Source organism: Rhinatrema bivittatum, chromosome 1 (genome assembly GCF_901001135.1).
Source record: "Rhinatrema bivittatum chromosome 1, aRhiBiv1.1, whole genome shotgun sequence".
Lineage (NCBI taxonomy): Eukaryota > Metazoa > Chordata > Amphibia > Gymnophiona > Rhinatrematidae > Rhinatrema > Rhinatrema bivittatum.
Window position 1 is genome coordinate 41,259,911 of NC_042615.1, and position 12,783 is coordinate 41,272,693.

General features: G+C 43.6%; 1 protein-coding gene across 4 annotated transcripts in view; it reads right to left on the reverse strand.

Moving 5' to 3' along the window:
• INPP4B (inositol polyphosphate-4-phosphatase type II B) overlaps window positions 1-12,783 on the reverse strand; it is a 1,386,300-nt gene that overhangs the window by 576,523 nt on the left and 796,994 nt on the right. For all 4 annotated transcript variants that reach the window (XM_029598221.1, XM_029598061.1, XM_029598140.1 and 1 more), the window contains one exon: window positions 3,049-3,099. In XM_029598221.1, coding sequence (XP_029454081.1) covers window positions 3,049-3,099 — 51 coding nt within the window. The remainder of the gene's footprint in view (window positions 1-3,048; window positions 3,100-12,783) is intronic.

The following is a 12,783-nucleotide window of genomic DNA, read 5'->3' on the forward strand; positions in this document are numbered from 1 at the left end:
GTATTTCTATTCCCGCTTTCATGTCTGTTCAGCCACTTCAAAACGGATTACATTCAGGCACTGTACGAATGCCCTCGTCCTCCGAAGGCTTACAATTTGATTTAAAATGAGCATTTTTCCTACAGACATGGAATGGGAGAAAAACCTACCAAAAACTGGCCCTAAATTTGTAGCTGTGGCAATGGAGGGTGACGTTTATTTATTTTCATTTATTTTTAATTATTTTCAAACTTTTATATGCCACACAAACAGAAATACTAGCCAGAGCGGTTTACAACATAAAATAAACAAAATCACAAAGAAATCAAAAAAATATTACAATTATAAAAACAGTAAAACACTTTAGGACAAAGCTTAACCAGCCCACATGCCCTGTAGAGCCCTCAGATACAACCATGCATTCACCTTCTTTCTGAATGATGAATATTTATTTTCCAATCTGATATCCAATGCTGCTGAATTCCACAACAGTGGCCCAAACACGGACCACATCCTGCTTTGAAATGCTGGCCCTCCTGACCTCGTTAACATAGACTGCAGCTTGGAAAGTATCTCCTTACTAACTTCTGTAAGTATTTTGCTCTCTCTTCCCGGGCCTGCTTAAACAGTGTCATGATCTTAAACTTGGCCCTCTCCCTAACAGGGAGCTAATGTAATTCATTCAACAGCGGCCCTAGCACTCCCTCTCCATGGTCAGGAAAATATTAGTCTGGCTGCCAAATTCTGAATCACTTGGAGCCACTGAATGATTTTCACTGGAACTCCTATTACAGTCATCGAGGACTGGCATCACCAGTGCCTGTACCACTGATCGCAATGTTGACAAACTCAACAAACCCTGGATTTTCTTCAATTGGTAGAGTTTCAAAAACACGCTCCATACCATCAATGAGACGTGTGGTTCAAAAGACAACTTACCATCATACCGTACCCTCACATGTCTTACAGCTGACGTATTACAAACGGAGGAGTTATTTATTTCCAACTTCAAAGGTTCTAATATCTCCTTAGGTGTAAATAGCACCCATTGTCTTCTCCTTATTCAAAATCAACTTATTTGTTACCATCCACCTTATAACCTTCAATCCGTCCTGTATCCTATAAGAGCTGTAACTGGATCCAGACTCCGAATCAGCTGACCTAAAGGCTTCATAAAAGCAAGGGCAATCCCTGAGGTATTCCACAACCTGTACAATAAAGTGACTTGCCCAAGGTCACAAGGACTGACCGTGGTTTTACTGCTTTATATTTTCAACTGAATATTCTGTACATACGCAATCAAAGCCCAATGCACCATGCACATTATCTGGCATTTTTAATGCAGATTCGCACTTATACTCCTATGAGAGTCTGGTCAGGTTTATGTCTCTACCTGTGACTCAGGTCACTCAACTACAGTACAAGTCAGTAACACTAAGAGGTCCATATTCAGTCACAGTCTGGACAGCAAAGTTAGCCAGATAAACCTTGGCAGTATATTCAATAGTGCAGCCGTACTGTTGAATAAAGCCATTTATCTTAAAGTTAGCCAGATAAAGTTATCTGGCCAGCTTTAGGACAGCTCTACAGCATGACCAGACTTAGGCCTGGATTCTCTAAGGTCGCAGACCTTAGAGAATCCGGCGGTAACGGGGGCGGGGGGGGGGGGGCGAAGCAGGGGGCGGTCCTGTGATAGCCGGATGCGATCGCACATCCGCGGTGCGATCGCTGCCAGCTTTCGCACCGAATAACTACACCATAACAGATGTAGTTATTCGGCGCGAAACTGGCGGCAATAAGGAATCTTACCTTTCGCTGCCAGCGATGTGTCCGCAGCTTCGGCCCCAGTGCCACCCCGACGCCTCTTCTGGGGCCGACTCCGCCCGAGCTAGCTATCGCACGTGAAAAGTCCCTTTTCGCATGCGATAGCGTTAGAGAATGACTCCCTTAGCCAGATACGAATAATGTAACTCCTCCTCGAAACACCCCTACGTCATCCAGCTAAATTTTAGATGGATAATAAGACATCCAGCTAAAGTTTAGCCAGATAAGTGTCAAAACATTTATTTAGCCAGATAACTAGTGAGTTATCTGGCAGCTGCCTCTGAATATGGACCTCTGTATTAATAGAGACCAAAACTGATAGCCAGACCCTCCATGCCAGAGAAGGCTGTACACATAATATTTGTTTAAGAAATATTAAAATTGCAAAGCATGCTGGGATCTTCTGTAGATGAAAATATCTATAGAACCATACATTATTACATAAGACACCATAGATTTGTTTTTTGCTGTTGTTTCTATAGCACCATCAGGAAACTGTGATGGGTAATTTTTGCTTTTTTTTCTGATATAAAATAAACGTTTTTCTTCAAGAATTTTTGGCCAAGATTAATTGTGCTTCTATGGCACAAACCAGCATTCCTTCTTAAAAAACAACAAAACAAAACAAAGAGGTAAAGATAACATCACCACAGATCACCATATCAAATGTGGTCATGTCATGACATAATGTCACAACCAGAAATCAACACAGGGACCTTGGAAGTGCATAATGCCACACAGCTGAAAAATGATAGATGTCACTGTAGCTCCCTTGGAGCAAGAGCACTAGCTGACTGCTCTATATTTATAGCCGTTCATTGGGAAGCACAGCAAGAGCAAGATACAACCTGGCCTAAAGTTACCTCGATGCTGTGTGCTGATCAATTTTTGGTCTCAAACCTAGTTAAACATCACAGGATCCTACTGAATGCGGTTTGAATTTTGCCTTAAACACCTTTTTCTTTTCATAAAACGTATCAGGCACTGGGATCAGAATATGCTAATGGGAAGGGGATTCTGATGAAGTTCCTTCATGTAAAGAGAAAAGCCTGATAAGAAAGCATTTTTGAAATCCACCTGTCAGTCAGCCTCTAGATTCCACTTAAGGTGCTCTCTATTTAATAAAAAGTCAGGCTAGCAAACTTAAAATTCATATCCAGGGAGCATGGCTATTAATACAGTGCTTTCTGGGTGACCCAGTTAATTTAAAAAAGAAAATGGTTTGAAAGGACATTCATAGCTTACCCCAAGGTCAGTTCTTGCCTCCTTGGGTTCTGGCAGCAGAGTTGTGCAGACCTGGAAAAAGGAAAATACAAGTATTACTTTTTTTTTTTTTTTTGGTCCCAAATTTGGACAGGAAAGTCTTCTTTAAACCACCACCGTGTGATAGCTTCTTCTATTCTTGAGTACAAGATTCTCTTTACAATCATTTACATTTCATGTAGCATTATTAATACAACCTTTTAGTCTTTTACAGGTTGTTTGCCTATAAAACGAGTGGGCGGTCTCAGGCCAGTTTAGCTTTCAGTTGAATGGAATGTGCATTATTAATGTGACTTTTTTTTATTTAAAAATGACCAGCATCATAGCTGGCAGTCTTGCATAGCCAGAGAGACCCAGGACTGAACACAAATGAACACCAAATCATCTTCCAGCCCTAAAGAAGGCTGCACCAGAATGCAGATGAAGCACACCAAAGGTAGAATGACCAACTGGCTCCAGTTCATAAGGTAGAGATGAGGCCATTCTGGTTTTTTTCAGTTGTAACAAACCATATTGGGGTTTCCTCAGTGTGAAAAAACCCAGACTGGGTCATGTGATTGGCAAGGCTGAGCAAAGAAACTGCTATGGCTTATGCTGGAAAATTCTATAGATGTATGGGGAAGCCCTCAAATGTGGGTCCTTTTCTATTCTAGTGGGACAAGATTCAGTATTTTAGGTGGGGCAGACCTAGCAGTTTCTATAGTAGGAAGTATTGGGAATAAACTGCTAATTGGACCGCTGGATGGGGTTAGTGTATTGCAGAGTCATGGCTTACATTGTGGATTTGGAATTGTGTTAAGTCAAAGTTCCATGGGGTGATCTGACTGGTGACTTAGGAGGTTCTTGGTCCATTTGGCCGGAGTTGCCATTTCTAGAATGGAGATTGGGAGGAGAAGGACTTCCAGGATGTAGGCTCGTGGAGTGGCCAGATTGTGGGCTTGTGGGATCCGGGGACCCCTCTATTATGGAGAGGGTCCTCCAGAGGCTTTTCTCCTCAAGGGAAAAGGCCAGCAGCCATGGAATGGAGAACTGGAGACTCCTCCCCTGAGGAACTGAATAGGAAGAGGAGTGGAAGGAGAGGCGATTCTTCCGTCCGAGGAAAAAAAGAGCACCTGGAGAAGGAGATGAAGGAATGAGAACTGGAGAGTGGAAGAGACCAGGGTATCCTGCACATTTCCTAAGTGAGACGCTCAAGATGGAAGGAAGAGAGGATCCTATAGTCATAAAGTTGTGAGCAGCACTTGGGGTCAGATGGGAGGGACTAGAAAGAAATTTGGGGGATTTGCACTCTATATTGTTAGGATTCGTGGGTTTTGTGGACCCTTGGCCCGAGGTGAGGGTTGATACCACCTGAGGGGAGGAGCCCCACAGGTCCTCATCATCGGGAGGCGAGGTCATCTGTAGCAGGAGGTACAGTAGCGTGTAGAGGAACAGGGCATCCTGTGCCACTGCCATGTGATCGCAGGAGCTGGTAGAGAGAGTACTGTGGTAGATCCCGAGGAGAGGGGTAAGAAACACAGTCCAGAGAGAGAACCCACAATATCAGGCAGGACTGGATGAAGGCGCTGTTGTGTCCGTTGGTTTCAGACGGCTTCGACCTCTGTGCCTCACCTTTCTTCATTCTCTCTCCTCAAGCCTTGGGAAGATGGCTGCTGCCGCGTCTTCATGCCGCTCTCTCCGGCGTCCCCAGAATGGCACGGCGTTCGCCATGAATTTCCTGCACATGCCACCCACGTCTTTATCCACGTCATAGCGGGAACCTCAGGGGCGTCCCTCTGAGTGATGTCACACCATCCGGGTATTTAGCCTTCCCTTCGTTTGCTAACAAATCGAGTTAGCAAGGACTTGTCTCGCACCAGTCTAAACTGTTCTGCCGCTCCCAGCTGCCACTGGAAGCTCTCTACCCCTCGGGGTCAACGCTAACCTGGGTACCCGCTCCTCGGGGGCCCTTGTGCTTTCTTTCAGGTATCTATCTGGGATACCGGGTACTCACTCCTCGAGGGCCTGCTCTCCCTACATTGGTGCCTACAGCTCTATTTATTTATGCAATTTTTATATACCGTTACACAGAACACAAGATTCTATCTTTACGGTTTACATAGTAAAAATCATTATACAATGGTTAGAAACAGAATAAATACAATAAAATTCAATAGAAAATAAAAACAAAATAACTAAAATCTACTCATTAAAAATAAAATAAATATAGCTCTATTACTTCTGCCTGCCAGGATTATCATCAATACAGCTACCTACTTCAGTGAGTAACTTAACTTTCTCAGCTTGTGTCATCTACAGCTTCAGCACTGGGAGTCTTCATCCGGGCTCTCTCTTCCTCTCTGCGCTGCTTACCATCTACACGAACATGGGACTGGTCTCCTCTCCCGAGGACCCCTGGACTACCTACTGGGTTACCTCACTGCCGCCACCCCGGGCAGTACCACCAAGCTGCATAATAAATACGACTTCACTGTGTTTCCATGTATTGAGTCTAGCCTAGTACTGCAGTTCCTCATGGGGCTCCTCCCTGTGGGAGTGGCCATCACCGCAGTACCCAAGAATCCACTCCAACACCTCAAAAATCTCAACAGGCACCAGAGCAGGAACCTCCGAGAGAGAAGCACTGGGCAGGCCCCGAGGAGCGGGAAGCATGAGACAGGAACTCCTGGAGGTCCGCAGCAGAAACTGTCCCGAGGGGCAGAGCTGCATAGCGAGCGAGGTTCTGGTGTGATGACGTAGGCTGTCCCGCAGAACGGGGAAGCCCGAGTCAAATCTCTGAAGTAGTGACATAAACAACCCCGAGGAGCGGGGCTGTGCACGATGGAATCTCTGGTAGAGAAACGAAAACACTACCCCGAAGAGCGGGTAGGTGCAGACTGCAGTCACCTGGTCTAGAACGTAGGCACTGCCCCAAGGAGCGGGAAGCGCAGGTACAGTCACTGGTGTAGAACGTAGGCACTGCCCCGAGAATGTATATAGTGGCTGGTTGTAAAATCCAGAAATAAAGTTGAGAGTTGTGGTTATACCTTGGCGCGGTGCGACTCTATTTTGGTGAGACATTACTGAAGCCAGCACTGGTTTAGAAATATATGGACCAGATTTATGGGGGGAAGAATGGCTGAGGCGCTCGTTACCTAGTCAGAAAAAAGTATTCTGCCCCACTGTTTCCCAGGGGGTCCACTTCATGATCTCTATGACCCAAACAGTAAGAACCTATAAAAATAAATTTGAGAGCCTGACCCTTACCGTATTGAGACAGATCCTCTTACACAGCAACCTGTTTACACTATTAACTTCCTGGTCTTTTAGGAGAGCCATACAAACTCAAACCCTTACTACACGCTCAAGACTTCCGCACTGTAGTTCAGACCACCATGCTTGCAAAACTGGACTACTGCAACTCCCTGCTACTCGGCCTCCCGGCCTCCACCATCAGGCCACTCCAGATCCTCCAAAACTCCATGGCCAGAGTCATAACAAATACTCGCAAAACGGATCACATCACCCCTATTTTGAAGGAACTGCACTGGCTACCTATTGCCTTCCGATCTCAATACAAAGCCTTGACTATTCTTCACTGCTCACTACACAAATTCAACCACACCTGGCTTGAAGAAATGCCTCGCTTCCGCACATCGAACCGCCCCATAAGAAGTGCCCATGCATGCACCCTTCACACCCCTTCCCTGAAGTCTGCGCATCTGTCCCTCACCAGAGAAAGGGCTTTCTCCATAGCTGGTACCTCCCTTTGGAACTCCCTCCCCGCCCCCCTCCTTATAGAGCAGTCTCTCACCAAATTAAAAAAAGGAGTCAAAACCTGGCTCTTCAAGCAAGCCTATCCAGATATAAACATAACGTAGACCTTTGCCTACACAGATCTCGCTATTGACTTTCCCTGCCAGCCCCCCCCCCCCCCCCGCACCTTTCCACCTCTAGCGCCTTCCTCATCCTCCCCCTGATTCCTTGGTACGCTACCTTCCCCCTCCCTGATTCCTGTTTGGAACTCCCTCGACCTACGAGCTCTTAGTTAAGACAATATTGTATTAATTGTATATAGTTCCTTTTTTTTCCCTACATCCCTGCCCTTTGCTCACCTAGCCCTCGAATATCTGTTTTATAATGCCTCCTTTGTATTTAGTTCCCTTTTTTTGTTTTTACCTTTTTGTTTGCTTTGACTACGATTTGATTTTGTTCATTGTATTTCCTATTCTCAGTTCTATGTAAGCCGGCATGATGTGCCTTACGAATGTCGGCAAAGAAAAAGCCTTAAATAATAAAGAAATATAAATAATGGTGCAGTAGAAAAGGGGGAACTATTGTATAATGTACACTGCCCATCTTTGTGTCAAAATTATTCAGAAATATCATACTGTGTTTCCTCCATAGACATCAATAACATATGATGAATCTTGAATAGTGCATGGTCAGTATCGGATACTAAGTACAGAATTGGGTGCTTACTACAGTGAAAAGCTAAACTGGGCAATCTGAATGATTAGAGACTTTAAGCAGTGAATGAATACTTGATCGGTGGTCATTTGCTAGTCATACAATAGCTTTGAATTGTACCCATTTTTTTCTTGCAAAGAATAAATATATCTATATTGTGTTAAGCATTTTTGCAGGTATACCATATTGTTACAAGATACAGTATTTGCATCAATAAGTAGAATACATGCTGCTGCTGCTCGTATTGTATTGTATCCTTCTACCCAATGATTTCAGCTTAATACTGTGTTGAAAGCACTCAGTACCTCCAATGGCAAAGAATGGTATACTAGATTCTTGATCGTTCTTATTGTAAAATGCTCCAGTATTATTAGATTATATTTATTTCTAATTAGTTTTGATTGCACTTAAAGGTGCTGCCATGTAGGGCACCATCAAAATCAATTTTTCCCCAACTAGAGTCTTTTAAAAAATTCCATTGATTTAAAATAAAGAGGAAAAAATGCTTTTCCATGTTGCAGAGACAGATGGGTGGCTCTGCATCTGATGCTGGTCAGGCGTGCTACTCAGAGCTGAGAATAATTCATCACATACTCCCTCCTCTAACATTGCTTTAGCTAGGGCGGGTGACAATTTTCTAAGCTGCTCCACATTTAGGACTCCTGGAGGACATGGATAAGGGTGGCTGCCCTTGACAAACTACTGCACAGTAGGTGGCCCCGACCCACGAATTCTAGAACAATTCATGAAAGATGATTAATTAAAGTGCGTCATGCCACACGCAATACTTTGAAAAATGAAGTTGCTTTTCTATGTTGATCATTTTATTCTAATCAAATTAAAGATTCAATTTCACAAATATGCCTAATATTTTAGAACTTCTGCATGTTGTGAGAGAAAGGAAAGAAAGTTATAACACAATACTGTGCCCGCTTTGCGTTCCTGTAATTTTTGGGTTTGTTTTTTTTTTACTGTAGTGACGGTAATTGCTGAAACCCTATAGTGAGGTAGATTTTCAAAGGGGTACGCGGTACCCCCCGAAAATCTACCCCAAACCCCCCCTGCGCGCGCCGAGCCTATTTTGCATAGGCTCGGCGGCGCGCGCAAGCCCCGGGACGCGCGTAAGTCCCGGGGTTTGCATGGAGAGGCATGCCGGGAGGCGTGGCGGTCGTGACGTGGCGTTTTGGGGCGTGGCGCGACGTTTCAGGGGCGGCACCGCCAGGCGTGGTTTCGGCCCGGGGGCGTTCTAGGGGCGTGGCTGCACCCTCCGGAACAGCTCCTGGGTCGGGTGATGGCGCGCCAGCAGCTTGCTGGCGCGCACAGATTTACGTCTGCCTCCGGCAGGCGTAAATCCAGCGATAAAGGTAGGGGGGGGTTTAGATAGGGTCGGGGGGGTGGATTAGGTAGGGGAAGGGAGGGGAAGGTGAGGGGAGGGAACGGAGGCAGGCTGTGCGGCTCGGCGTGTGCAGGCTGCCCAAAATTGGCAGCCTTGCGCGCGCCGATCCCGGATTTTAATGGCTACACGCGTATCTATTGAAATCCCGCGTACTCTTGTTCACGCCTGGTGTGCGAACAAAAGTACGCGTTCGCGCTAAATTATAAAATCTACCCCAGTATGTGCTGGATTTAGTCTTGAGTCTTAGAGAAATTCACTGATCCTGTTAAAAATATATACAATTTTTCTAAATACACAGAATTTTGATGAAACGGACAAATCTTCTTTGCACAAAAGCATAAGCACCACAGAGATGGTACAGGGTATTCAGAGTGAAAACCAAAGGGAGAAAAATAATCTGTGAAACACCCAACTTTAAAAGCCATATTACAACTCTGAGAGTTTGTGTGGTAGACATTGATCATTTTCTGCTGCATTTGCCTCCTCTTCTTCAAACATGTTGTAATCACACCACTCCCTAAAAAAACTTCACTGGACTCTGTTCACTCTGCTATCATCCCACCTACCTCCTCCTTCTTGTATTCAAACTGCTTGAACATGCTGTTTACCTCCACTGCCTTGATTTTCTTTCGTCTCAAGTCATTCTAGGTCCACTCCAGTCTGGCTTTTGCCCGCTTCATTCCACAGAAACAGCTCTGTCCACAGTCTCCACTGACCTTTTCATAGCCAAGGCCAAGAACATATACTAGATCCTCGTTCTCCTTTTAAACACTGCTAATCACCTTGTACTCCTTGATACACTGGTATGCCACTGGATTTCTGTTCAATTTTTATGTTTCCTAGTATATTGTTAATACTTATTTTTTTCAAATAAACAAATCCTGTGGTGGTTCTTCCTCCACTATGATTGGTCAGTGTGCCTTAAGGTTCTGCCTATCAACACATTTCTCTCTACACTTCTTTCCGTGATGATCTGAACAATGCCTTTGGTTTTCAGGACCACTTTTACACCACAAATCCATTCCCAAATCTCAGCCTGCTTGTCTGATATTAATGCCTGGATGTCCCACTACCACCACCTTGAACTTCACATAGCCAAGACATAGCCAAGACATAACTTCTTGTCTTTGCTCCCAACCCCATGTTCCTTCTTTTTCCTGTCTCGATGGATGGCACTCTCATCCTCCTGGCTCTATCGGCCCGTAATCTTTAATGCCTCTCTCTTCTTCTTTACACACATCCAAAACACTGCTAAGGTGTGTAGATTCTTCTTCTGTAATATCACTAAAATCCATTCCTTCTTTTCTAAGATGCTGGACTACTGCAACCTGATCACAACTCAATGAAAACCCCCCCTGTTTTCCTGCTCCTTGCTATAAGGTCCTTCAGGGACCTTCAGGACTGGATTCCTGTGCTCTTTGGGCCCAAGCCCCAGGGCATCCCTCACTGCCAGGAACAGTAAGTGTGCAAAGCAATGTATCCCCCCGAAACACCCCAACCTCCATTGCGCTTATCATATTTTTCCCACTGGTAAACAAAGATACTAATTCAGAATTACAGGTGTTTCTCTGACTGATTTCAGATCAATACGTCATCACGTTACTGCCCTCCCATTGGCCACGCTAGTATCTGTTTGGATTGTGAAATTTGGCGCGAACGCCGCTTGAGTGCTGTCTGTCTTCTTGAATTTGTGCGGGAGACCGAATGGTCCTGAGTAAGGATTCTTCTTCCTTTTTGCTCCGTTACAAGATAAGTACATGTAAAATTTAATTATATATTGTGTTTTTTATTGTTAGGATATTAGAAATGACAAGAAATTGAAGACGCAACTTGAAAAAGGCTGCAACAGCATAAGCTGTGCCTTTAGAAACACATTGCATTGTTTTTTGACAAGACGGAACTATATGATGGTGTGATCTTAGGCTCCTGATGAAGCTGGTTTACAGCGAAACTTCGGCCGCAGTAGAGCCGCAGCTTTAGCCCGTTATTCCGTCTCTTACAACGAAGTCACTGCATCTTTGGAGATTCAGCAAGACCGGTGTTTATAGACTGTGCCTTTGTATGAGACTTTTTAAAATCAGTCAGGTTGGTCTTTCAAAACCACAACACTTGAAAAGTAACTGCAAGTGATTGAGAAGTCCGGGCGCTCTTTGTATAACATTAAGAGACGCCGTCTGGCTTGCTGATGCAGTTGCTTTTTCTATCTCTGTTGGGGTCTGTCAAGCAATGCGCATTTATATGTTGCCAATTAGTCTTGAAGTCAAATAAAAAATAACAAAATAAAAAACAAAATAAAAAGTAATATAAAATAAAATAAAAATAATAAAAACAACAATAGATTGATTATATCAATAAATAGAGCAAAAATTTTTCTATAATTAATTAGCTCCCCTTTTTTTTGTAAGTTGATTGTTTTTTGGGTTTGCTTAGCTCTTTTGTTTCTTCTGTTAATTTTTCTGAGCAATGACAGACACAGAACCACTTAAGACACTAAGTTTTACAGCAGCTGATCTTCAAGAATTATTAGCACGACCTTCAATTTTCAATACAGCTGCTCCAATAACTAGTAGTGACCAATGGGGGTCCTTAAAAAATCTTATGCAACGTTTAGTTAGGACCAACTTACACGCAGACACCCTCCGTGAATATTGTCGGTATCAGCGCATCCCACGAGGGTTACGTGTCATTAAGGCACCTCATTTATATAAAGAAGATCCGAATTTTCTAATCAATTGGAATGCTATTTTAAATAAATGTAGCTTGGATCTTATGATCCTGATCATCCGAACAGCTCAAGATAAAGATATAGAAATACAAGAAGAAATTAACATTTTGCAAACTGAGATTTCATCAAAAGCTGCAGATATTAATTCATTTCAAGATCAACTTGATAAGTTAAAAGAGTCCATTGATAAATTTCGGACTGATTTACAGCAAATGAAATTGGAAAAACTTAATCGTGACGAGAAGGATTATACGACTGGCTACGTGTATCCTTGGATGTGCGAGGATAAAGTGAAAACCTATAATCGTAAAGTCACTTTTGATACTAATAGCGATGACTCTTCAGGTGATGATCTAACGAGAGCATCAGCTCCTTCAGGACCAATTCATACTTCTACTGGAGAGAATCGTTTTTTAGAATCTCGAGGCCGGGGAGGCCAGCGTCAACACAGAACCAGAGGAGGCAACAGAACGTGGTCCGATCGTCAGTACAACACACGACAAACTCGTCAACAAACCAACAGGGATCCTTGATCCTGAATTTATCCAGTCACTCACTTACTACATCGCAGATGAAAGTCCTTGAGAAAGGGCTTTCATTTATACCCACTCCCAAACCTAAACTTTTTGATTTAGAGGTAGCGGTGTTTAAATTCATCCGAAAATTATATTTAAAACAATTTTTCAGCAATACCAGTAATATGGACACATCTATTCTTAAAAACAAACCGCACATCTAAAGCTTTTCAAGGAAATGTTGTTATTTTATCAAGGCTGACCACCTTCTCGTTCAGCTCCCCTTCTGAACCCCTTCAGAACCAAATTGACTAGTAATGACCTTCTTTGCATGTATTTGCATTATTCATACATGCAAATCACATGCAAAGAAGTTCATTGTAATAGGAGAGGGTATCTAGGCAGGGAGATGGAAAATATCATGCATATTGCGCGATATATGCGATGTAATGCACATTAGAGCCCTAATAAAGCTTGATGAATGACCTGGTTAGCTGGACAAGTGGCAATATTCATACTTCTCCATCTATGTTAGCCAGGTTAGTTTGACCTGCTATTGAATAGGTCTAAAGTTAGTTGGATGAACTTGTCCTGTTAACTATTGGTTATCCTGGTCAAGTTAGCTGGAAATG